The sequence below is a fragment of the Caretta caretta genome, chromosome 4 (assembly GCF_965140235.1).
Source record: "Caretta caretta isolate rCarCar2 chromosome 4, rCarCar1.hap1, whole genome shotgun sequence".
Taxonomy (NCBI): domain Eukaryota; kingdom Metazoa; phylum Chordata; order Testudines; family Cheloniidae; genus Caretta; species Caretta caretta.
In genome coordinates, this window is record NC_134209.1 from 122,205,564 (window position 1) to 122,232,577 (window position 27,014).

Below are 27,014 nucleotides of genomic sequence, written 5' to 3' on the forward strand. Positions count from 1 at the left end.
TCATGTTAATTTCAGCTTTATTGAAGGCACAAGAGAAAAATCAATGCAAGCACAATGAAAAAAGCAAAACCACCATTAGGGAGACAAATTTTTATGCCAAGCTTTTTGAGAGGAATTATAAACAACTGCAGGAAATTGTTTAATTTCCATTAATTATGCTCAATAAATTGGCATCTCATATAGACATTGGCAAGATAATCCATCTCCCTGACAACATAGGAAGGTTCCTTACAGCTTATTTTCTGGTTCATTATCTAGTTTAAGATACCTCTAGCAATGGAGTCTCCCAATACCTAATAAAACACTACCATGGATTAGCTGATTAAACAGATGGTAACAGTACCTCTAGCTTCTTCCAGTATGTTGTTCTGACAAAATTTCTGTCAAACACTATCCAGACTTATTCTTCCATGTATGGTATATCCAAAACACAGAAGAAGGGCCATGATTCCAGATTAATGGTTTTATAGTGGAGGCTACATTATACTGTTTAGACAAAAGAACTTGCTAAAGCAACTAAAAAGGTAGATTTATTGTTTGTGACCATTACACAGATCACTACTACTTATACATCTGAACACAAATCCAGATGTTTACAATGATCTTTTTTCAGTATTAAATGCCTAAAAATAGTTCAAACAGAACTTCTCACCTTCAACAGCATAAAATGGGAAGAGGGAACCTCAACTATGGGATATTCTTACTCAGTAAGAACTGTTTATAAAATGCATTTGTCTTTCATCATTATATCTTTTTAGATTATGGGAAGTATTCCTGGATTGCAGATCTACTTCCACATTTGGCATTTTATCAGTGTACACATGCCATAGGCCATTAACTCGTTTTAAAACAAATTTTAAGATTAATTGAAGTAGACAGGTGGAGTGGAAGATTACAGAATTAGTATTTTACTAGACACTTCGCTGGTCTTGGCTCAAGCGTGTAGCAAACTCTACTAATGTTCGCGTGGGTCGTCCTGCCATGCCTTTTCGAAGATAAGGAACCTCATCTTTATTTGACATCACACCAGCAATATCTAAATGAGCCCAGTTAGCTGCAGTCACAAATTCTTTCAGGAAGGCAGCAGCTGTGCATGCACCTCCAGCTCTGTTGAGGGAGGAGGGAGAAGAGAAAGAAAAAAAAAAGTGGATTTTTAAAAACTTTAAACAACTCTAAATCAACAATAAAATGCACACTGAATGGTTAGCTACTCTCCAGCAACTGGGGTTCTTCAATATGTTCAGTGTGGATCCACTGAAGGTGTGCATGCACCTCATGATTGGAAGCTTCTGCATAGCCGTGTCTGTCAGAGCTGTAGATGCACCCTGTGCCGTCTAATGCTTCCACACAAGGGCATAAAGGGTGAAGCAACTGGAACTCTCCCTCAGTTCTCTCAATTAAAAGCCGAGAACTTCAAAAAGTGGGGACTGAGGGCAGGGCAGATCCACAACATCTCAAAAGAACCACAGGGTAAGAAACCATTCTTCCTTCTTCAAGTATGCATCAGTGTGAATCCCACTGTCGGTAAGTGGCAAGCAGTATCACCTCAGGATGGTGGAACTGAAGAGTCTCAGCTTCAAATAATGACAGAAGCACTGTTCTGCTGAACTTGGCATCAGACCTGGCTGCCATGTAAGGACATTATGTTTAACACAAGTCAACGGGTTGCTCAACATCGCTCTGTTGTAGATCTCAGATACTAGCATGCTTCTCAACCAAGCTGACAACACTGCCTGTGCCCTGGTGTAGAGTGTGTCTTGGTGTTTGTAGGGAGAGGCTTGCCAGTTATCTGATGGCAAGTGGAAATACATTGCTTTTGTCCACTGCTTTTGTCCAAAATGTCACATAGGCCCACAAAGAGGTGGAGAGGATCTAGAGTATGTTGCTTTTCTCCTTGTGTTGAGTGTGGTTTCAGGAACAAGACTGGAAGATTAACTGATTGATTTAGGTAAAATTCTGAGACCACTTCAGGGAAGAATTTGGGGTGCTGTCTCAGCATCACTGTGTCCCTGTGAAAGAAGGTGTAAGGAGGTCTAGCTCTGAGAGCTTGGAGCTCATTAGCCCTCTCTTCTGAGGTAACAGCCACTTGAGGGTAAGATGATGTACCAAGCAATCAGACAGCAACTCAAAAGGATGCTCCATGAGCTTCCGGAGAATAATGTTGAGATTCTGTGCAGAAGCTGGCTGACAGATGGCTGAGTATGCAGGAGGTCTCTGAGAAAACTGATGGAGAGTTGTGGCTGCCCTTTACACATTCAGACAAGGTGCATGCATGGCCCCCCAATATTCAAAAGATTATGATTTTGTGACATGATGCACGTGAACCTCTATGTGGGATCCACACTAACACGCACTTGAAGAACACAGTAATACTCAATGTTTGGTAGAATTACAGAGCCATGTGCCTGTTTAAACATAATATTACCCCTCCCCCAGACCTGTAAAGTGATAGTACTGATGTTCTGTTCCCCAGCTTCCAGATATGCTGGTTACATCATTTTAAGATGGTAGAGCTTCTTTTCTTTGGTGAAGCTGGCCCACTCTCAGCCCTCTTTGCAGAGAAACATGCCCCTAGGGCAAACTCTCCATGCTTCCTGGTGTGCAAGGACTGGACTCTTAAATACTCATTGGGCAGGACACAGAGTGGGGGTGGGTAGGTTCATTGTGTGCTCGCCCCCTGAACAAGAGTCATTGTCACCATCTGGTCCTAAATGGACAAATAAAGATTTGGCTCTATATTTTAGCAATTTTTAAAAGTAAAAATACTGAAATCCCAACTCCTGTTTTAAAATCTAACTGTACTAGTGACTGTTAGCGCAAGTTCAAAGTATTCCAATAACTATGGAAATGCTGGCTATTTCTAAAGCAACAATGTGATGATAAATAAGTGTATCAGTCAAGAAAGCGTTGCTGCATTTCAGTTAAGTAATGTACCTGCTATATTTTCCAACATTACTGAGGTCTGCAAGTGGACAATCGGTAACTTGTTTTGTGTAATGTTCAAAGAGAGGCATTCTCCAAACGCGGTCCCCTGTCAAAATACTGGCCTGCAGAAGAAACAACTGTTATACTTGGGGCAAAATTGATGTGGTATTTTTTGTTTAGATTACAGTACTTGCAGAGTTAATGTATACTGCAATCGCAGCTTTGGATGGACTGGGTAGTTATCAAACCACTTTGAAATTAGTAACACAAGATAACTTCAGAAAGATAACTTCACAAGATAACATCTGAAAAAAATATGCTAAAACAATAAAAGATGAAACTCAATTTTAGATGCTTTAAATTTTGCCCTCCATGATTATGATGAAAAAGAGCCAATTTTCTGCAAGACATTTTTCTGCTGGTAATGCAGATTTTTCATAAATCACTTCCTTTGGAGAATTCCCTCAGGAATTTCAGTTTGACCATATGTTAGGCATTTTTAAGAATTTAATGAATGACACATAATCAAGACCAATTCACCTTTTAACACAAGTTACTGGCAACCAGTAGATCTAGAGCTTATAATTAAGCAATAAACCATAGGAGGGTGTGTATCCTTGAGACACAGGTGCATGCCACTAGTGGACTGTAAGCTACCCAAGAAGTGTATCAATGGGCCTGCAATTCATACACACATACAACCTATGCTTCTCAATTAAATGCAATATTAACCCCCCCACACAAAAAACCCCACTATATTTTAAAATTTAATACAATATCTATCATCTGACTTATATAAGAGACCTTTAGGAACATATATACCTAACATTTAAAGAAAAAAAAAGTCCACCGTATGGCCTACCTCATAAAGATGAGTCCAAAGCCAAGATGAATTGGTAAAAACTCCAGTCGCAGCAGATCCTAATGCTACATCCATGGCACCTATAAAATACCACCCTGTAAATTATACCTCTTGCTCTTGGAGATGGAGCAGAACATTTCTTTTGCATTCTACCTTCCAATTGTATTTTTTAAGATGATTTCCCGTCCTCCTTATCCCCAATTCCTACCTTGGACACTTGGAGTCTTGGTACTCTTGCATTTATTTGGAAAAGTATTATTGAAAACCTGCTCCTTTGTTAATTAGTAATAGGCCCAATTGTGCCCTCTGGTCGCCCAGATGGAGACAGATGTCATCCCTCTCACATGGAAGGGAAGGGGCAGACATCTCCACAACTTGTAACATCCCCCGTTGCCCAGGACCCAGCGGAAGGCTGTCTGGATGGAAGGGAGCAGGCTGACACACACTATGTCCCCTGTATCATGATCATCAGGCAAGAATGGAAGCACAATCCAGGTCTTTTTAGCAACACGAATTCCCCTTTCAGGAGGCTAAACCCTAACAGTACAGATAGAATGCAAGTGAAAAAAGACAAGCTCCCAAAATACCACGGTAGATGGCCCTAATCTCCTATAGATCCCTAGGCACAAGAAATCATCTAACACCCATTCCATAGTTCACACAACAATCTGAGAGGAAATTTGCATACTTCCTTCTCTTTATAACTGGCCTGCCATGGATTTCACCACAGAAAGGGGCGGTCTGGCCAATAACCTTAATATGGACTTTTTATCCAGCCAGTTATAGAAGTTCCTTGTCCTTCAGCTCTGTAATTACCATTTTGGGCACATTAAAGGCACACTGTCAGGTAAAGGCCAAAATAATATTTTCTTATAGGAAAACCTACAATAGAAATATTTTTATAAATTTGTAATGGCGTGGCACTCACCTCTCATGAGCACCCCATTCTGGTAGGGTGTGTCTGCAGTCTTTAAATAGTCCTGGCCCTGGTATCGGGCCGTACCCCCAGGGCTTCCTCCATGGAGGCAATGGTTTCACCTTCTTGGTCTACTTTGGCCCCAGCTCTTCAGCTGGGCCACTAAGTAGTTCAGTTCCCCTTCTGGGGGTTTCTCACTGTCTGATTGTAAGCCAGTTCCCCAGTGGCCTATGAGGGTAGAGGGGGACCCAGGCCTGCGCCCACTAATCTGGGTCCCAGGCCAGGGATCCTAAGAACAACAGTCATGTGTTGCAGTGTCCCTTTAACTATACTGCTTTCAGTTACATGGACCATTTCCCTAGGTCCCAGCCTTTGTCAAAGCTTCACCCTTACCTCAGGGCTCATCTAAGTTCAGGTCCAGCAATCAGCCAGGAGCTCTCTTCAGTCCCCTAGTCGCTGCCAGCACTGAGTTGTCCGTGGTGCTACAGTTCCCTTTGGCCAGCCAGGAGCACCAGCTGCACTCCTACAGCTCCTGCAAGGAGCTGACTATCTCTGGCTCTGCAGCTTCTTTTATATGGCCCTCTGGACCCTGACTGGCTGCTCCCTGCAGCCTCTCTGATTAGTTGATTACCCTGCAGTAACTCTAGGCTGCATGGAGGACTTCTCTACTGCTCCTTTCCTGGGATCAGTGTGGCAGGACCCTGAGGCCTCCAGTGGGGGGGGGGGGGGGGTGGGTCTTGGCCTAGTCCATCCCATCACAGAATTCTTACAAGTATTCAGTGAAACAGGTTTACTTGTTTGGAGTTTGAAATTCCCTTGCAGTGTTTGTAATCTAAACTTTTCAGCTTAAAAACCCACGAAAACTGAAGCTTGCATCACTGTCTAAAACAGAGTGAACAGAAGTCAACATGCTGATCCAGTTAAAGCGGGAAAACCCTATCAAGATATTGACCCACGTATAAAGGTAAAGGGCTTACACATTAGTATAACTGGTGCCACAGAGCTGCTTCTTGATGCTGACCCTTCTTGGGACACTCAGGGTATGTCTACACTGCAGACAGACACCCATGACTGCCCTGAGCCAGCTCACTCAGGCTCATGGAGGTCAGACTGCACAGCTATTTAACAGTGGTGTAGACATTTGGGCCAGGGTTCTAGGATCCTGCGAGGTGGAAAGATCTCAGAGCTATCTCAGGCTGCAGCCCAAGCCCAAATGTCTACACCGCAATTAAACAGCCCCACAGCCCAAGCCCTGTGAGCTTGAGCAAGCTGGCACAGGCAGTCACAGGTTTCTAACTGCAGTGTAGACATACCCTGAGTGCCCAGGTAATAATGAGGAGGCCTATTTTAACAACAGAGCATACCAAAACTGAAAGGTCTGCAGGAAACCTGCACAGACCAAAAGCATGCAGCGCTTTGGCTCCTCTTCATCCCCATGACACCTAGATACCCCAGACAGAATCATTACTATCATGGTGGTGGCCATTACCTTCTCCTCCTCTGGGCTGTCAAGTACCTCAAGGGGAAGTTACTTTGTATAAGCCAGTAATCCTTGAATCAGCTTCCTCTGTGGCTGCAGAAGCTGGCATATACATGAGTATATATCGGGGTGGGCAAACTTTTTGGCTCGAGGGCCACTCCTGGGTGGGGAAATTGTATGCAGGGTCATGAATGTAGGGCTGGGGCAGGAGGTTGGGGTGCGAGGAGGATTGTGGTGTGCAGGAAGGGGCTCAGGGCAAGGGGTTGGGGTGCAGGAGCGGAGTGCGGGAGGGGGCTCAGGGTATGGGGGGGCTTAAGGCAGGGTGTTAGGAGGCTCAGGGCAGGAGGTTGGGGTGCAGGGTGCAGGAGGGGTGCTGCTTACCTCCAGCGGCTCCGGGGTGGCAGCGGCGCGCAGCCGGGCTAAGGCAGGCTCCCTGCCTGCCCTGGCCCCACGCTGCTCCCGGAAGTGGCCAGCATGTCCAGCAGTGGCTACTGGGGGTGGGGCGGGCAGGTAGCTCCGCCATGCGCGGCCGTCAACTGTGGGTACCACTCCCGAAGTTCCCATAGGCCACGGTTTCTGGCCAATGGGAGCTGCAGGGGCCTGGTGCCTGCAGGCCAGGGCAGCACACAGAGACCTCTGCCCCCCGTCCTCCCAGGGGCCGCAGGGACGTGATGCTGGCCGCTTCTGGGAGTGGCGTGGGCCCAGGGCAGGTAGGGAGCCTGCCTTAGCCCTGCTGCGCCACGGGGCTGGAAATCCCATGGGCTGGACTGAAAGCCCTGACAGACCGAATCCGGCCCATGGGCTGTAGTTTGCCCTCCCCTGACATATATTAGCACAAGTGATTAAACAAATGTAATTTAAGGCATTATTAGACATATGCATAAATAATTCTTTGGTTTCACAGATGCATTTTAACCCAATTAAATACTGTTTGTAAACTACAGATTTCCTTTTTTTATGACAACTGCTTTACTGTGATGTATGTGAACAGAAAAGTTAAAAATATTAAAAATAAAATGTAAAAATAAAACTACAACATAATTCATGCATAAACAAGGAGGAAAAAATACACAAAGTTCTCATTTGTTAATGAAACTCCTAAGAAATGTGTTTAAGGAGTTCTCATAATGAAAAACTTTTTTGCAACATGAAGCAGGAAAAGAAAGTTAGTTACCTGTTAATGTTGCAGCATTCACAATGGCCCTTGCATTAAAATTGTGGGCATAACAGAGAGCATCAGCTAATAGCAACCTTCCCTCTGCATCTGTGTTATCAACCTGTAGATACAAGAGAGGAGGGGAAAAAGCCATCTACTCACAAGTTCCCCTTTACTTGATTTGCTTCTTAAAAATTCTTTTTAAAGAGACCATCTGGGTTTTTGGCTATCAGGCTGAAAGTGATCCCTGTATTACAGCTTGTGTAATAACTGCAAGAAGTTGAAATTTACTTTCTAATATAAATACAAAACAAAACCAAAAAATATTTTGATGATCAATTATTTTTCAAAGTGATCTTAGGTAAGTGAACTAAAACAGGACACTAAAATCAACCCAAAATGGAGTTGTCAAGCATTCAGAAAAAGCTTATTTTTAATGTAAATCAGGGAACCTCACAGCATTGCCGCCAGGCCTCCCAGGCCAGGGCTCTTAGGTATCAGCAGCATAGAGCAGGGCAGGAGGTTACAGCAGAAGATTGGTTGCTGTCCCCTGCAAAGCCCATGGAAATCCAATGGCTATTATCTAGCACAGGGTGGGCAAACTATGGCCCATAGGCCGGATCCGGCCCACCAGCTGTTTTAAGCCGACCCTCGAGCTCCCGCTGGGGGGCAGCGTCTTGAGCTTGTTCTGCTCCGGCCCTCCAGCCGGGAAGCAGGGTTGTGGGTCGCTCCACGCAGCTCCCAGAAGCAGCGTCATGGCCCCGCTCCGGCTCCTATGTATAGGGGCAGCCAAGGGGCTCCGCTCTGCACACTGCCCCTGCCCCAAGCGCCACCTCCACAGCTCCCATTGGCTGGGAACTGCAACCAATGGGAGCTGCAGAGGTGGCGCCTGCGGACAGGGCAGCGCGCAGAGCCTCCTGGCCGCGGCTCCATGTAGGAGCTGGAGTGGGGACATGGCCGCTGCTTCCGGGAGCCACTTGAGGGAAGTGCCACCTGGAGCCTGCACTCCTGAGCCTCTCCCCGCGCCCCAAACCTCTGCCCCAGCCCTGATCCCCCTCCCGCCCTCCAAACCCCTCAGTCCCAGCCTGGAGCACCCTCCTGCACCCCAAGCCCCTCATTCCCAGCCCCACCCAGAGCCTGCACCCCCACCCAGAGCCCTCATCCCCGTCCCCCACTTGCCCGCCCCAGTCTGCAGCCCCCTCCTACATCCTGATCCCCTCATATCTGGCCCCACCCTGGAGCCTGTCCCCCTACCAGAGCCCTCACCCCCTCCCACACCCCAACCCCGATTTTGTGAGCATTCATGGCCCGCCATACAATTTCTATTCCCAGATGTGGCCCTCGGGCTAAAAAGTTTGCCCACCCCGATCTAGCAGCTGCAGGGGAACCTAGTCAGTGGAAACACAGATCCTACTGGAACTATATTGCCAGGAAGGAAAGGAAACTGTAGGGTAGCACAGAGGCAGGAGGCATCCCTGTAAATGGCTCTGATATCTGTAGATTCAGAGATCTACTTCCTTTGGTTCTTGAGGGCTCCTCCCTCCAAAAATCCCTGCCCCCTGCAGCCCCTCCTGTTTGAGGGGTTGCATTAGAGTGAACTCTGCCTGGTAACCCTTGTGGTGCTTTCCTGAGCCTCTGGTTCTTTCCAATGGGTTTCTTTATGGCAGGGGGTTATGAGGCCCCTCAGAAGCACAATGGTTTAGAAACCGATAGTCATGCATATAGCTTGGTGAAGCCTCAAGGAAAGGAAAGGTTCCCAATGTCAAACTCATGAATGGGGGTAACAGAATTACATAGAAATTCTGGAAGGAGAAATATTGATTTGTCCATTAATTCCTACAGGGAAACAACAATCTATAGCATTAGGGCATGTGTTAAGATTTAACCAAATGGGGAATGGTTATGTATTTCAGATTAAACACAAAATATGTACTTTAGGCCCTGATTCTGCAAGCTGCTTTGCACAGCCCTGGTGTTATGGGATGCTCACCCCACCCAAGGCCTGGAGGGGTTAAGGTGGCTTGGCAGGCCAATTTAACTGCCCAGACTACACCTGAAGAAGGAGACAGGGAATAGGCCAGTAACTGGAAATGGGCTCAGCTAGACAGGAACAGGAAGTAGTCTACAGTCACTCCCTGGGAGGAAGAAGCTTGGGCTGGCAAACCCAGAGAGAGGGAGAATCCAGAAAAATAGGAGAAGCCAGAAAAACAGCAGCAAGGGATAGGACCGTACAGATGTTGGCTGCTTGTTATAGGGTCCCTGGGCTGGAACCCAGTGTAGAGGGTGGGCCTGGTTTTCCCTACCAGCCACTGGGAAGTGACACAGGGTTTTGGAGATGCCAGCCTGACAGCTGGTCTGGAAGGCCTTTGAATTCCCCAGAAGGGGAGGACCTTAGTGACCTGGCCAGAGGGCCAAGCCATGAACAGGAAGCGGCAGCTCTGGGAGTGAGAAGAACCGCAGGGTGAAAGAGCCGATGGGTAGACACACCGCCAAAGGAGGGCAGTGCCTGACAAGAGCTACCCCCAGAGCCACCAGGCAGAGTCATCATGTGCGGTGAGTGGCCCTCGCGACACCCGGGTTCTGCATATGTGGAGCAGTTTGTAGGGTCAACGCCTTGGTTATGTCAGCAGAAGAGTAATGCTCTTGTGTTTTACAAAAGAGGTGCCTGAAGAGGGCCTTGAAAATGTACCAAACGCAACTACCATTTTGCACACCATGTTTGAAGACTATCTTTAACTCTGGCTTTATAAGCACTCTAACAGCCTCCTGTATGGATACAGCAGATTCTGGAAAATGTAAGTGACTGGGCTTTTTAGCTTTCCCTAGTCATTTATAATATTTTTGCAAATACAAACCCCCAACCCCCCCCCCAACACTGAAAGAATGCTCTGTTAGCAATTTTAGTTACATGTATTTCTCATACTGTGTAAATTCACTAGTTTTTAAAAATAGTCTTTGTGCACTTATTATAACAGAAGTTGAAACGGTAAAACTTGATTGATTAGTAGGTTTGCAATGAATGTGTCTAAAACCAAATTTAAACACACACATACCTGGATTGTTTTTCCATTCTTGGCCCTAACAACGTCTCCAGGCTTGCTTGCCCTACTGCTGGGCATATTTTCACAGAGAGGTGCCAAACCTGAGAGGGAAAAGAAAGAAATACTGCAGTGTACCATAGGTTTCTAAATTCAGCAGTTACAGAAAAGCTACTTAAAAGACAAGTCTTTACACTAAAATCACTTGTAACAGAAGGATAGCATTCTTGTCTGGAATTTACATACAATTTCTAGACTGGCACCTGAAATTTCCTGAAGAATGACATGTTCCAAATTTCCCCATTAGTGACATTTCTGCATTATACAATTAAGTCTGTACATTTATCTTTAACATGCTGCATTCATAGAAGCATAGACTATCAGGGTTGGAAGGGACCTCAGGAGGTCATCTAGTCCAACCCCCTGCTCAAAGCAGGACCAAGCCCCAAATTTTGCCCCAGATCCCTAAATGGCCCCCTCAAGGATTGAACTCACAACCCTGGGTTTAGCAGACCAGTGCTCAAACCACTGAGCTATCCCTCCACTCACCTATGCTATTTTTACACCATGTGTTATACCTGATTTACATCAAGTGAGGACAGAATCAGGCACATTGTCTTGAAAAAGAGTTGCGAGCTTCTCATCTCAACGGTGAGGCTCCCGGTCAATAAGTTACTCCTTACAACATGTAGACCTATATGCATATTTCATATGCTTATAAAGGGCTGTTTATTTCTGGAATTCTAAAGCTATCTGGGGAATTTCAAGAGCTTCTCATTCCAAACAAACATTTTACAGTGTCAAAAGAAAGAGATCCAGGGGAACCACTATACAGGACTGACATAAGGGCAGCTGGGGAAGATGGTAAAGAGCCCAAGTCAGTGCTCTGGTTCCAACTGTGGCTATAGTGATAAGGAACATGGTAGTCCACCAGTCATACACAAGGAGAAGCCCATGATCATGTGTTCTGGACAGAGCACACTAAAGAGGATAATGCTGGGCTGATGAAGTAGTTTTCAGAACTAACAAACACCTTTAATTCCCATAAAATTGGGGTTTCTCAAACTTGTTAGTTGTATCAGCCTCCTCCTGGACATCCACTTTTGCTGTTGTGTGAATCAACTCATTTATTCACAGCTGCACAACATCCTGTGGCAACTACAACCAGTACTTATACGGAAAAATATTAAAAAGTGAGTTAGCTAATCACATCTCCATCCTTAAGAGTGGCTCCTATTTCCTTTCTTCCTGTTCTGCAGCAATGGCTAAAATAGATATTAAAATAGCTTTGCCCTAATGTAACATTTTAAAGCATATTTTCTGATATTTTCCCCTCTCCCCTGCAACTTACCAATTATATTAAGAGGTAGATTTAGTGTTGCTGCTGTCACAATAGCTGAACACACCGTTGCTGCTCCTCCCATATCTGCTCTCATTGCATCCATACCTGAAGAAGGCTTAAGTGAAATGCCACCACTGGGGATGCACAGATCAAGAATAGACGTTAATAGAAAATCTCATTCAGCACATAGAAGCCTCACACCACGTGCTTTAAAATAACTATTTTGTCCATCTGTATGTTTATGACAATAATATCAATAGTTCGTTATTTTTTAATTTTCTAGTATTCTAAAAAGCAATATATCTTGTTTTAGTAAAAGCTATCGCCTCATCAATTTAATCTGACACAATAAAACATCTCCCGGATAATCTGCAACATACTAAAAATGTAACCAGGCAAAACACACAATTACATTTAGGAAAACAAAGATAAATCAAAAGGATTTAACAGAGGGAAAGTGGTATCCCTAGTAAATCAGTTTAACTAAAGTGCAGAAGATGAATAAATTAGTCAGTAGTTAGGTCTTCCAGGTGAGAGAGTGGAGAGGAAATTCTGTAGGAAGAAAAAAAAACCAACCTATTTTCACTCTGCCAAAACACGCTACAGAAACAAAGCAGATGCTTCGATGACTGTATACTAAGAAACTTATACCTCATTTACAACTGTAACAAGGCCAAAAAACCAAAATAAAAAACAAAAACAAACCCACAAGTCTGCTCTACATCTGCTGTTGGCCCACTGAGGCTCCATCTCTCCTTTGGAAGCAACAAGGTACAGCAGAACCTCAGAGCTACGAATGCCTCGGGAATGGAGGTTGTTTGGAACTCTGAACAAAACGTTACAATTGTTCTTCCAAAAGTTTACAATTGAACATTGACTTAATACAGCTTTGAAACTTTACCATGGAGAAGAAAAAATGCTGCTTTTAACCATCTTAATTTAAATGGAACAAGCACAGAAACAGTTTCCTTACCTTGGTCTTTTTTTTTTTTTCTTTTTCCCTTCAACTTTCCCTTTATTTTTAGGTAGTTTACATTTAACACAGTACTGTACTGTAATTGATTTAATTTTTTTTGGTCTCTACTGCTGCCTGATTGCGTACTTCTGGTTCCAAATCAGGTGTGTGGTTGACCAGTCAGTTCGTAACTCTGCTGCTCTGAGTTTGTAATACCAATTCTGCTTTATGCAGACGCTCAACCCTGCTGTGTTCCCAGGGAGAGTGGTAGTCTACCACATATGGCAAGTTCATGGGAATGATACGAAAGATACACTGAGCATGATAAAAGCATCTCCTTGTATATCATAATATTAGAGGGTCACTGGCAAGAATTCATCTGTGCCTGGCTGAGACCAGCAGCTCAGAGAATAAATGTTAACTAATTTCTGACACTGTACTCTCTATCTCCCTGGCAGAGTTCCAGAACTAGTCCATCTGAGCTAAAGAACCCTACCTTCCCTCCTGCCCATCACCAGGGTCACTGACGAGAAAGGGAAGGATAAAAAGCAGGGAGCCTCTTCACTTGGATTAGGAGACCCCTTTGTCTCTCCAGAACGATGGGGGTTGGCTGAGGCCCTCACACTAGCAGTCAGGATGGGAGAGTCCCAACTCACCCACTTACTCTGATGTATAGTAAAACATATATAAAACAAAATTACTATTGATATTGGGTCTCATCAGTTTCTCTCCACTTGCCCAGCCCCATGTACAGCATGGGGGTTGCAGTAGCTTTCTTGGTCTCCGTGGGGAGACAGATGGTTAAAAGATGGGCACTGCGCTGCACAGGAGGTGCAGAGCTCATGTAAGCAAGCACTCCTTTTGCCTCCTGAGCAGCTGCACACACACCGGGCCACAGGAATGTTTGGTTTTTATTTTGCTCTTGCACCGGAGGCTAAATTTTCCTCTGGAGCTGTTGGCCCACAGCACATCAAGTGTATCTGACCTTCTGAAGTAACATTTGGATTTTCTGATTGGAATATGCTTCTCAAAGTTACTTTAAAGGTGAGATGCACATCTTTTTGTAAACAAATTTTTAAAAACTTCTCATTAAAATTTCAGACCAAGACAACAACATTGGCAAATGCAAAGCCTTGAAATTACTATTAAATACATTTTAGAACAAGAGCATTTAAAATCCATTCCTTTCTCATTCTCCTGACAAACCATAAGTTGAGGATGTTTCATTTCCCTTGAAACAGTTGATAAAGCCAAGCACTCATAGTAGTGGCCAACTTGTACAACTGAAACACAGGATCCCTATCTCTGAGCTTTGCAGAGAAGTGAAAAAGGGACAGGTTTTCAAACATCCTGTTTAAAATGCACTTATGTGCAATATTTAGGTCTCCATATATTCTGCTATGGGTTTGAGATCTTCAGCAAATTATTAAAGTTTTGCACAACCTGTAAAATTTTATGCTGTTGTGTTTTTAATATAATTTTACATACCAATTACTAATTCTCATTTGATGAATTTCCCCTGAAATGCTATTTGTAAGCATCACTAAACAGAAGCGGGCATAATGGATTATTTCCTCCATGAATAAAATAAAAGAAATTGCCGAACTCTTCTTGGTATTTTCCCAAATTTTGTTAAAGTAAGCTGTTCTGATTGGAGAATGTTTTCTTCTAGTCATTTGCAACAGAATATCGAATTGTAAATAGTAAGCGGGGTTGTTAATGGTTCAGGTTTCAAATATGGTTGATTTTTCAATGGAAATACCAAGAGGTCTATTACTAAATTTTATTGGATAATCTCTTTAATTTGTTGGCATACTTTACAAACAATAGATTGGTAAAGTGTTAGCTAATCTGCCTGTTTTGGGAGAAAAAGAGTAAGTGGCACAACGACAAATATTTTTGTAGTACCCACTTTTTTTATAGGCACCTCAATTCCTCCACAATTGGATTATAGTTTTTGTTTCAGTCATAAAAATATTAGCAAACATACCTATCAAAGGTAACTCCTTTCCCAACAAACACTAACGGAGAGTCGCTTGCATTAGCACTGCCTGAATAGTGAATCTCCAAGAAGACTGGAGGCTCATCTGAACCCTTAGCTACACTCAAGAATGCTCCCATCTGTTGTTCTTCTATCCATGCTTTTGACCTATAATAAAAAAAGATTTTAATTAGAGCCATTACAAAAGACAAGAAAAATATATACAAAAGATCATAACTCTTAAGAGTTTTAAACACATCTGTAAGCAATTTTATTTACCTAACTGACAGATTGCCAAGTAAAATCACTGTTTTTTATCCACTATTACTTCTTTGTTAAATAGAAAAACACTTTCTCAAAGTTATTTTGTTTTCCTTTTTAAACTATTGTTTCCTGGTTTTCCACATTACAAATACCATGCCTTCCCTTCTCACCCTCTTGACTGGAGGTGTGCGCTAAAATCTTTGGAGGACCTGAACAGTAATGTGACATGAGACTGCATCCACAAAGCAGCAGGGCACAGCCTGGTTCTACAGTTTCGAAGAAACTGCTACAGTTATGGGCAAATTCATAGAAACAGGTAATGAGAGTTTGCTTACCACCTCCAAAGGATAAGCAACTAAAACCAAGAAGAAGGGATGTATATTCACTGGGAAGTAATACGAAAAGATTGTCAGGCTTCCTCTTCCATAGTTTTTTAGAAGGCTTGTCATGTTACAAAAGTAGTTAACATTTTCGTCTTGTTTCTTTATTTTTGTCCCACCAGACTATTCTCTGCCTACTGTAGTGACTGGAAGTCCTGCTCTTGATACTGAGAATAACTTGCTATTTCTGGGAACCAACAAAGCTTTTATTTATTTTAAAGTTTACAGACTGTTACACAAATACTTTCCTTGCATTTGTCATCGTGAATGGCAAAAGGGTAAAAATGAGCAAACTCCAGAAACATTTTACATGCTGCATCTTAATTAATTACAACTTACAGAGAAGGAATGATTTAAATTGAACTTACCTTATATGGACCTTCACATTGCTATTGACACTTCTGAGTTTCTGTTCAATAACTTCAGCAAATTTCATCGGTGTTATATAATTAGCAGGGGCCTCCATCAAGTAGCGAGCCAGGTTTTGACCCTCAGCAAACATGACACCTTTCTGCCAGGCTTCCTTGCCATCACTAAACAAACACCACATAATTATAATTGAACCCTTACAAAAATAAGATTGTCAGTATTCAATTGTCTATATTTTGAAAAGAAAGCTGCCCCACGAAGGGAAGGTGAGAAGGAATGTTACATTAGCTCTATTATTATAGGAACATGGGAACTGCCGTACTGGGTGAGACCTGAAGTCCACCTAACCTAGTTGAGTACCTGTCTATGGCAATGGTCAGCACTAGATTTTCAGAGGAAGGTGCAAGAACCCTGCAGTAGAAGATATGGGATACTCTCTGCACCCACATTACGTCTCATAATAGTTAGAGATTGGCTTAAGCCATGAAGCATGACGTTTAATATCCCTTCCAAAATGTGTGTTCGCAGTAACAACAACTCTGGACATTCTTATTCTCCACATACCTGTCCAATCCATTTTTGAATCTTGCTAAAATTATGATTATGAGTTGATAAAGGTGGAGCTTGGATAGTGGGATCCCCACTTCAAAGCATAGTTCTGGTCACTGAACTGTCAACAGTCACAGTAAGGTGTTCATAGAGGGATATCTCTAAATCCTACGTATGCTGTGCTATCTAGGCGCTCGCAACACTACTATGAAGAATGGAAGTACTATTTCCCCATTTTACAGATGGGAACCTGAGACACCCAGAAAATAAATGATTGGCTCAGAGTTGAACAGGGGAAGTCTGTGGCAGAGCTGGAATTGAACCTAACTCTTCTTAATCCCACTCCAGAGCCTTAGCCACAAAGCCACCCATGTCTTGAGAAGTTAGTTATTTCATAAAGACCAATAATCCTGAGCGACTCTCAAGGTATCTGTTGCCCTGGGAAATGGATGAGTGTGACATTGAGGCGTATCAGTATAGGATTAGGTTGAGAGATTTTCCAAGACTACTATTTAGCAGGGTGCAGCTTCCCTCTTTCAAGGAAGGAACTGTCCTAGTGCATATCTGGGATTCATTCCCTAGGAGCAGGGAAGATGTGGGAGGCTGGTAGGGGAGGGGATATAAAAGAAGCCATTGAATTATTCTGAGGAAGTGCTATATTACTGAGAGAAGTTCTGTTGTTATTTGTCTCATCTCCCAAGGAGAGGTCAATGCCATTCAGAATCCAAAAGGAGCGTGTGTGTCATTTTTCTTGTTGCATACTAAATACATTGCCTATCACAGTGTATCTAGTGATTTATGTAAGACATGCTGGGGTTCAAGAGCTTATCAGAACTCAAAAAAGAATCAGATATTTCTGAACAACAAAATAAACAGAGGAGATATAAATCCATGCACTCCAGGGCACATACCAACCTCTAACTAACAAAGGTTAGGAAGTGTCTTCCCCTGTGGATCCAGTGTTGTAATTGTTCATTAGGTTTCTTGCAACTTCTTCTGACATACCTGGTACTGGCCACTGCTAGAGACAAGGTGTCAAGTGGAACTCTGGTGTGATCTGCTACAGCATTTCTCATGTCTTGGAAGGGTTTGTTCATTGAGTGAGAGAACGAACTCCTGCACTTCTGAGTTTTTGATATCATTAAAAGGACTGTACACATCATAAAACAGACAGAGTGGTTTTCCCCCCTTCTTTCTTAATCCCAGACCCTTTTCTGCTTCAGGGAAGCACTTATGAGAGGAAAAACAAACAAACATGACACACTATTAATGGTAATTAGACATGCAAAGCAAATGCTGTAAAGATGTCTCTGCTGCTAAAATATTTTATGCAACACCAACTAAAAGAGAGGTGGGGGAAAAGGGAGTGATACATACTCTAGGTATCCAAATGTTTCACAAATAAAACTTTAGTTTGTCATCACCTTCCATGTAGCTGAGCAGTAACTACAGGTTTCTTTTTTTGCTTAAGTTCATTGTATTCATATAGCCCAAGAACAGCTCCTTCTGCAGCAGACTGAGCATCTCCACAGGGGTCTACTTCAACACAAGGTACCTCCAGGTCCTGAACTTGTCTGCATCCAACTGGAAAATACAATACATCAATACGTGAATACTGACTGCAGCAGCAAAATGGATTCCAGAGGTAATTAATATAACTTTTCAAGGAAAGAACCCAGTTCTATTGACACCTGGTAGATTCTGGCATAAATCAGCTGAAAAAAATTTTCAATAGAGCAAAGCCTATAGCAGCAATTTTTAAAAAGCAGAGTATTGGTGTTTGTCGTGCAACTGTGAACTTTGAATATAAGACTTATCAAGTAAGCAGTTCAGCAAGGGTTGAAAGAGAAAACCAAAGTTCTTAAAACTACACAACTTTAAAGTATTTCAGGTGACCAAAGCCTGTAGCCATCAGAAATTAAGTTGTAATACAGTGTGTTGCTAGTATAGCTTAAGTAGCAATTAGTTTTTTAAAGTCACAACAGCCTTTTGATTCAAAAGGCACATCTACGTGCAGCAGAAAATCTGAACGGATTTCATAACCACCACATTTGTTTAAGAGGGACTCCCATATAGCACCCTTGCCTGGAAGCACCCTACTGCTGCAGGTTGTGGCATGACAGGCACACCTGCCTGAGTTTCCCTCTTTCAGTATCCCCAGTAACTCCACAACAACTCTATTACCCCCTCTTGGTGCTGGTTTATTACAGCAGCAAAACATACATAGTCCAAAACACAGGTGTTGGATCATATTAAAGAAGTTCTGTATTAAAATCACAAATGAGTTTGATTCCACATAGTTTACATTCCAGGGTATTACTAATTAAGAGGTCTCTTGGTTTTTCGTACGGTTTCTCTCCCTCTATATGTGAAACTTGCAAGCTGCTAATTGTGTTAGTACATTCTAAGACAGAGTCTGTTCTCAAAGCAATTCTTTGTAACAACAACTACTCACACAGAGAGAGACTCAAAGCAATACTCTGTAACAACAGAAACAGCACCCAGAGACTCCCCGTCCTTTTGTTGTATTCATCTCACTTTGTTAACAGTTGTGATTAAAATAGAGATAGAGGATGTATGTGGATGGATGCTTGGTGTGGATAATAACAATGATCAGGGAGGTGCCAGCCTAAGAATCCAGTGTCCCATCGGCTGAAGAAGGCGTCAAGTGGAAATAACCAGAAGACCCCGGAGGGTAGACTAGAATCCACCCAACAGCCTCAAGAATGGGAGAACAAAAGAACAAGATAACATCTGGCAGCACAGAGCCATCAGGAATGTGCCATCTGCTGATTGATTCAGCAACAGCATGATGAAGCAATTCCCATAGACTGGCACAGGAAGAATTCCTATAAAAATGGACTCTAGAAAGTGAGAACTTTGGGGTCTGATTCTGCAAACCAACTTCCAGGAGCATCAGATGAGCATCTGACAAGGCCCTGCTCCCTCCTCATGTCCAGGCCAGTGGCTTGGCATGAGCAACTCTAAGGCTGGTAACTATAATAACAACCTTGCGCGTGCGGAGGGAGAGAGACTAAATATGAAATTGAATGGAATGTTATAGCTATAACTAACTGCTTACTATGATTCTTTCTGTATTCACAATAAATGTGGCATTTTGCCTTTTCCCCTTTAATAAGATCCTGCTGGTTTTTATTTTATTGGTATAACACAGGCCCCAAAACCCAAGCCTGTTTCTCACCCCAGTGTAGTCATTAAGATCACCTATGGTCTTATTCCATGACATCCTACACACCACACGCTGGCATTTTCATCCATGCCCAGACTCTGTCAGTCTACTCCAGCCTTATACCAGAATAGCCACCCCAGCCCTTTCAAGTGGAGTGCAACCCTGATCTTCCCAGCAGGAACCCCTGCCAGTCTCTCTGCTCAGGAACATCCTTGCCAGGGGAGCATCCTTCACTCTTCTTGGCCCTCTCATGAGTCCTCTGGGACCAGATCTCCAGCCCTGTAGATGTCGGTGGGTAAGCACCTCCACTGCTTGCCTGCCTTCAGCTCTCTTTGGCCTTTGGCTCTGGGTTACAGTCAGCAAGCATCTCTCCCTGCTGCTGCTTCTCCTGCTTCTGCCCTTTCCAGCCCTCACTCTCTGGCTTGGGGACATCAGTCAGCAAACCTGTCTTTCCTTTCTTTTGCCTTCAGCTTTCTCCCAAGTCCCAAACATACAATTTTTGGCAACTCTCACCTACCCCTGACTCCCATTGGGCATAGGCAGCTCTGATTCACCAGGTCTCTCCAACTCACTGAATCTCTTCCTGTGTGGGTCTCCCTGGTCTTTTACAGCCCCCAGGTGCTGTTCTCACTTAATTGGCCAACTAGGAGCACCTGTTCTGGCACAGGGGTGCTGGACCTACTTCATTTACTGGGGCCAACCACCCTGTGACAAGGACCGAGGTTAAAAGCGATATCCCTCTCAATTAAAATGCTAGAAAGCAAGGCTATACCAAATTATGAGACACCACATAAACATGCCCAGTGCTCACACAGCATGATTTCACTGATTGCAAGAGACAGACTTCACAAATTCACAAGGAACTTTCTTCAGCCCCCAGCTGATGGGGGGGGGGGAATGGGGGGAAATGGCAAATATAGTGCCAATCTATAAAAAGGGAAATAAGGGCAACCTGGGGAATTATAGACCAGTTGGCTTCAGTGTTCCCTCTTAGTTTTCCAACCCATGTGTGGAATGAATTTTATTACGTGCACCAATATGGAGGTGATGTATGACACATCACTTTCATATCGGTGCACATAACAAAATGCATGTGGTAGGGGTGGGGCCAAGGGACTCGGAGTATGGGAGGGGGCTCAGGATTGGGGCAGAGAGTTGGGGGCAGGGGTACGAGGGCTCCAGCTGGTGGTGCAGGCTCTGGGGTGGGGACGAGGGATTCGGAGTGTTGGATGGGGCTCATGACTACGGCAGAGGGTTGGGGGCTGAGTTGTGAAAGCTCTGGCTGGGGGTGCAGGCTCTGGGGTGGGACCAGGGATGAGGGGTTTGTGGTGCAGGAGGGTGCTCCGGGGTTACAGCGGGGAGAGAGGACCCTCCCCAGCTCTCTCCCTGTAACAGCACCTGGGCTGGGGAGGAGAGATGCCCCTTCCCACCATAGCAGCTCCGGGGCTGGGGCCACAGGATAGGTGCCCCTCCCCCAGCCCCCACAGGTCTGGCTGGGGCTGGGTTCAGGGAGGGCCACCCCATGACAGGTCTGGTCTGGGCCCCCCTGGCCGTGGCTGGTCCGGGCTAGGTTGGGGCTGGGGCGCCCTTCTCCCGGCAGGTCCCCAGGTGGGTTCCCTGAGCACCTGCACAGCACTAAATAGGCTGCTGCATAGCCACGCGGCTTCGCAGGTTCCTGGGAATTTAGGTCAGCTTAACTTCAGGACCCAGAAAGATAATGGAGCAAATAATCAAGCAATCAATTTGCAAACATCTATAAGATAATAAGGTGATAAGTAAGAGTCACCGTGGATTTGTCAAGAACAAATTGTGTCAAACCAACCTAATATCCTTCTCTGACATGGTAACAAGCCTTGTGGATAGGGAGAAGTGGTAGATGTGGTTTATCTTGAATTTAGTAAGGCTTTTGATACTGTCTCACATGAACTTCTCATAAACAAATTAGGGAAATACAACCTAGATGGAGCTACTATAAAGTGGGTGCGTAACTGGTTGGAAAACCGTTCCCAGAGAGTAGTTATCAGTGGTTCACATTCAAGCTGAAAGGACATATCAAGTGGAGTCCTGCAGGAATAAGTTCTGGATCTGGTTCTGTTCAATATCTTCATCATGATTTAGATAATAGCATAGAGTGCACTTATAAAGTTTGTGTATGATACCAAGCTGTGAGGGGATGCAAGTGCTTTGAAGGATAGGATTAAAATTCAAAAATGATTTGGACAAACTGGAGAAATGGTCTGAAGAAAACAGGATGAAATTCAATAAGGACAAATGAAAAGTACTCCACGCAGGAAGGAACCATCAGTCACATGCATATAAAATGGGAAATGACTCCCTAGGAAGGAGTACTGTGGAAAGGAATCTGTGGGTCATAGTGGATCACAAGCTAAATATGAGTCAACCGTGTAACACTGTTGCAAAAAAAGCAAATATTTTGTGATTTATTAGCAAAAGTGTAGTAAGCAAGACACAAGAAGTAATTCTTCCACTCTACTCTGCACTCACTAGGCCTCAACTGGAATATTGTGTCCAGTTCTGGGTGCCACATTTCAGGAAAGATGTGGACAAATTGGAGAAAGTCTACAGAAGAGCAACAAAAATGATTAAAGGTCTAGAAAACATGACTTATGAGGAAAGATTGAAAAAATTGGGTGTGTTTAGTCTGGAGAAGAGAAGACAGAAGGGGACCATGATAACAAGTTTCAAGTACATAAAAGGTATTAACAAGGAGGAAGGAGAAAAATTGTTCTCCTTAACCTCTGAGGAAAGGACAAGAAACAATAAGCTTAAATTGCATCAAGGGCAGTTTAGGTTAGACATTCTGAAAAATTGTCAGGGTAGTTAAGCGTGGGAATAAATTTTCCTAGGGAGGTTGTGGAATCTCCGTTACAGGAGATTTTTAAGATAAGGTTAGACAAACACCTGTCGGGATGGGTTAGCTAATACTTAGTCCTGCCATGAATGAATGGGACTGGACTAGATGACCTCCCTTCCAGTCCTACGATTCTATGATGAGGAAACACATAATATATCATGTTATATTGTCAAGGATATCAAAGTCTTAATTACCACCTAAGCAACAGCAGAAAACATTTAAGGTTGTCATATGTGCACAGGTTAGGGGCACATGGTTATAATCTCCTTAATTTCACTGATCCTCACATGGTGAAGTGAAAGTGACAAGGGTCTTTTCAATTTCATGCTACTTGGGAAAGCTATGAGAAGCAGATACTGGAGTTGTTTGTTTGCAGACTTAGGAAGACTACTCTGCATTGATTGTTATTTGGAAGGTTCTCCACAACCATAAAGCTATAGTTTGGGAGTTGGAGAGAGGGGAGGGTTGTTTTTTTTTTAAATTGTGGAAAATACATATTCTGCAAAAAATTAAAGGCCTCGGCCCTTTTCTCACCAGGGAACCCTTCCCACTTTTCAGCAGTGAGTGAATTTTCCAAGCCATGCATTAGGTCTTATGCTTTAAAACAACATGTGTTATGGCCTGTTTGATTTAAGCTCATGTGCTTCACCGAAAATGGAATGTATCACATTACAGTAGGGCTTTAATAGATCAAATACTTGCAACAGAAACAAATATTAAATGAAAATAAGTTAACCTGCAACAGCTGTCCGAATGTTTTCTTTGTCCTCATTCCAGTTTTCCTGATCATTTACTCCAGCAGCCTTCTTACCCAAGCCGACAACTACAATGCTTGGAAAATCCTGTGCAAAACCAACACACAAGTGGATTTAATTTCTTCACTCTGATAACCATGATGTAAGGTTAATATCAGTTATAAAGAGTATTCTTTTTAAATGAAGGCAAACATAACCTGAAAATGTATCCATTATCGTTAGTATGTCATTATGATAGCAATCTCCTCTCTACCTGTCATAAGCAGATGGACAAATTCACGGTTATCTAATTGTTAATATTTATGTGTATTGTTGTGGTGCCTAGAAGACCCAGTGTCCCATTGTGCTAAGCCCTGTACACACACACTGAGAAGTTGGTGTCTGCCCCAAAAAGCAATCTAAGTAATAAGACTGTTCTTATTGGTTAGGGCTTTATGTTCAGTATAACATGATGAGGTCTGTGCACTTTTCAGCCTGTCCCCACCTATTAGTCTACACAGCATGGCAGGATGCCTCCATCCTGAGCAAGGGTATTTACTTTTGTGGCCGCTCCACAATTCAAGGGCAGCAGGCCACTGGCTAACTGATTCTCTACACACATACCCCTACCTTTTGAGCACTACAGAGAGCAAGGAGAAAAAGTCTCAAAAGGCCAATCTGTCTTTTCCCACCTTACCACTGCTGAAAGCTCTTTCTAGTGCTGCTATGCACTGAAAAATTATTTAAAATGTGATGTGTCTCCATCCACAAAGATATAGAGGTGGACAGATCCCCACTGCTCCTGAGCAGGATGAAGTTAGGAGAACTTGAGGTCTCCTCACACTTCTATTACAAAAACTATGCTCTTTCAGTTTATAAGAACAACGAGGAGTCCGGTGGCACCTTAAAGACTAACAGATTTATTCGAAGACAGGTTTCAGCCTGGTAGCAGTGTTAGTCTGTATCAGTAAAAAGAACGAGGAGTACTTGTGGCGCCTTAGAGACTAACAAATTTATTTGAGCATAAGCTTTCGAGGGTAACAAACCACTTCTTCAGATGCAACTGAAGAGGTGGTTTTTTTACCCACAAAAGCTTATATCCAAATAAAGCTGTTAGTCTTTAAGGTGCCACCGGATTCCTCACTGTTTTTGTGGATACAGACTAACATGGATACCCCTCTGATACAGTTTATAATAATCATTTTTAAAACTGCTGCACCACGCAACATCCAGCTCACAAGAGACTGCAGCTAGTATAAGCTTTCCAGCCCAGCTACAGCCAACAGTGATTTGAACGGTTTTCTTTTTATCACTTTTTCATTCTCTTGGGAGAGAATTGTGTAGGGTCCAATTCTGCAGCCTTTTCATGCAAGGAATCCCTACTTACTTTAATGGCAGTTCCACATGCTACAGAATTGGGATTTTGGGACCTGATCTAATCTCCAGTAAAATCCATGGGAGTCTTTCCACTGACTCTGTCAGTTGGATTGGGCCCTTGTAGAGGAACTTAGAGAAGGCAAAAATCACTAAAGTATTTCTTTGAAATCTTAGAAAAACCACAGAATAGCAACACATTAAATTCAAACACCACAGTATTTAATGACAAAGTATAACATTCTGCTGTAATAATATGCTGCGCCCAGAATGAGCTTATAATAAGGAATAATGCCAAGACTCAAATTCAAGCCACCCACTAGTCATTATACTCATAAAAATTCAAGTTTCATACCTGATGCAAGCCATGAAATAGGCGTGTTTTGCCTTTCTTCAAAGGAGGCCCAGATCTAGAACACAAAAAAGTGCCATGAGGTCTTTTAAAACAGAGAACCTGATTTTTGTGGTAATAATTTTATTCTCCGGTCATGCAATATCACTCAGCTCCATACAGGAACATTGGATCAGAACGGATTCAAAGGAAAAAACATATCACCAACAGAATCATCACCACCACCACTTTCTGCAGCCCTGTTTTTTCATTAGAGGTCCCCTTATCTGATTACTGACTTAATTCTGTTTAGCAAGAGAGATATGAATGTCAGTGCATGAGGTGGTATGGCTGCAAACTTGAACAATGAATAAAGATGTATTTTCTGTGTTTACACTATCTTAAAAAATATAAGAAACTGATCTAAACACTTACATGGACAATAGCTCTGTCAGCTTTCCAGATACAAGTCTATCAAAACTCTCTCCAGCATTAGTAAATTGAGGAACCGTCTCTTCTTTTTCTTTTGCATAGACTCCTAAGATGAGGCCCTTTTAAAAAAAACAAAAAGTACACTAATGCAAGACACTCTTTTCTAAACAATATATATTGAGATTTGATAAATGTTTCTGAACATAACCATAACACTGTATGAAATAGGTTTAGTGAACTCAGTTTATTAAACAATCGAGAGTCTAAAGTCCAGATTAGATAAATCAGGATACAAGCCAAGACCAAAAGTAACATTCTTTAAACAGGAGAAAGAGATAGAATATGAATAATTCCATGCTTCAGATCATGGTGCTGCTTTTTAAAGGTATTTAGGTAAGTAGGGATACAGGCGCTTTATAAAAATCACACTAAGCACCTATCTGAATTTTGACACCCTCAATACCTTTAAAAATCTGGCTCACCATGTACAAAAAGAAAAGGAGTACTTATGGCACCTTAGAGACTAACCAATTTATTTGAGCATAAGCTTTTGTGAGCTACAGTATCATCCGAAGAAGTGAGCTGTAGCTCACGAAAGCTTATGCTCAAATAAATTGGTTAGTCTCTGAGGTGCCACTAGTACTCCTTTTCTTTTTGCGAATACAGACTAACACGCCTGCTACTCTGAAACCTATGTATAAAAATGAAGTTTCCAGACACTGATTTAAAATACAGGCTATTTTGCTTGTTAATTAACATTATCTCTGAACAGGCACATCCTGAAGAAAGGAAAAAGCAATGCTATTTGCGACTGAGTCAGGGTCAAGGACATTATCAGGTGCATTAAGAAGGAAACAAAACCACCAAACAAGAGGAAATCAGGTGCAGGAGGGCTCTGCATTGGTAGCCGGTCGAAGATCAGCTGTCAACAGAGACCCTTACAAATAGCTCCAGAACGCCAAGGAGCGCCCCGAGTTGCTGACTCTGGCCCCAGTCCCACAAAGCCAGAGGTTTAACTCTGAGCACGACAGCCCTCGCAAGGGCTTCCACGCAACCGCTCCTGACTGCGCACATGATGGGGGCGTGTGAGTGCGGGGCAGCAGGTGAACCAGCGAGTGAAGAGGGCCGGGAAAAGCCGGGGGGGTGGAGGGGGGCTGATGACACTTAACCGGCAGCCTGGCCAGTCTTCACTGACAAGGGCGCCTCTCGGAGGACAGCCCAGCTACCGCCTCCCCACCCCTGCGGCGTCCGCTCTGCCGCTGGCATTTCCACCCTCGGGACACAGACACGCGTGGGCGGGCCAGCGCCTGCCTGCAGCTCGTCGCTCCCCTCCTCGCTCGGCCCCCAGCCCCCACGTGCTGGCGGCCCCGCACCCTTTACCTTGCGCCCCGCGCTGCTGCTGGAGCCCCGCGGGGAGGAAGAAGGCCCCCGGCCGGGGCAGCAGCAGGCGAAAGGGGGAGCCCGGCTGAGGCTGCCGTGAACGAGCCTCCTCAGCAGCGGCAGCAGCATGACCCAGCCCGGCGGCGGCAGCGCGCGTCCCCGGCCGCTGCAGGGAGGCAAGGAAGCAGCGCGCGTGTCCCGCCCCTCTGACCTCGGCGCACGCCGCGTGCTTCGGGGGCTGGGCCTCGGCCTGGGGCTCCCGGGGACGCCCAGGAGCAAGGGGAGTTCCAGGGAGGCGGCGGGGGCCGGGCCGGGCGAGCGCCTGGCTCTTGCGGGAAGCCGGGAGTGGCGCGTTCCTGGCGCACGGGGGTAGCCGGACGGGAGCGTGTGGCTGGCTCCTGCAGAAGGAGGCGGGAACAGCGCCGGGGCTAATGGGGGGCTCTTGGCTTTGTTGGTGCTGCGGTGTTCAGTATCTGCGGGC

The 27,014-nt window shown here is 44.0% G+C and overlaps 1 protein-coding gene across 1 annotated transcript; it reads right to left on the reverse strand.

Annotated features, from left to right (window-relative positions):
- Nucleotides 1-27,014, reverse strand: LAP3 (leucine aminopeptidase 3). Its single transcript, XM_048848774.2, has 13 exons — nt 26,534-27,014; nt 25,157-25,272; nt 24,746-24,800; nt 23,019-23,124; nt 17,642-17,801; nt 15,668-15,832; nt 14,665-14,823; nt 11,729-11,853; nt 10,393-10,481; nt 7,358-7,460; nt 3,788-3,867; nt 2,935-3,047; nt 1-1,107 (listed from the first exon to the last, which is right to left on the reverse strand). The coding sequence occupies exons 1-13, from the start codon at nt 26,660-26,662 to the stop codon at nt 912-914; spliced, it is 1,596 nt and encodes a 531-aa protein (XP_048704731.1). The 5' UTR covers nt 26,663-27,014; the 3' UTR covers nt 1-911.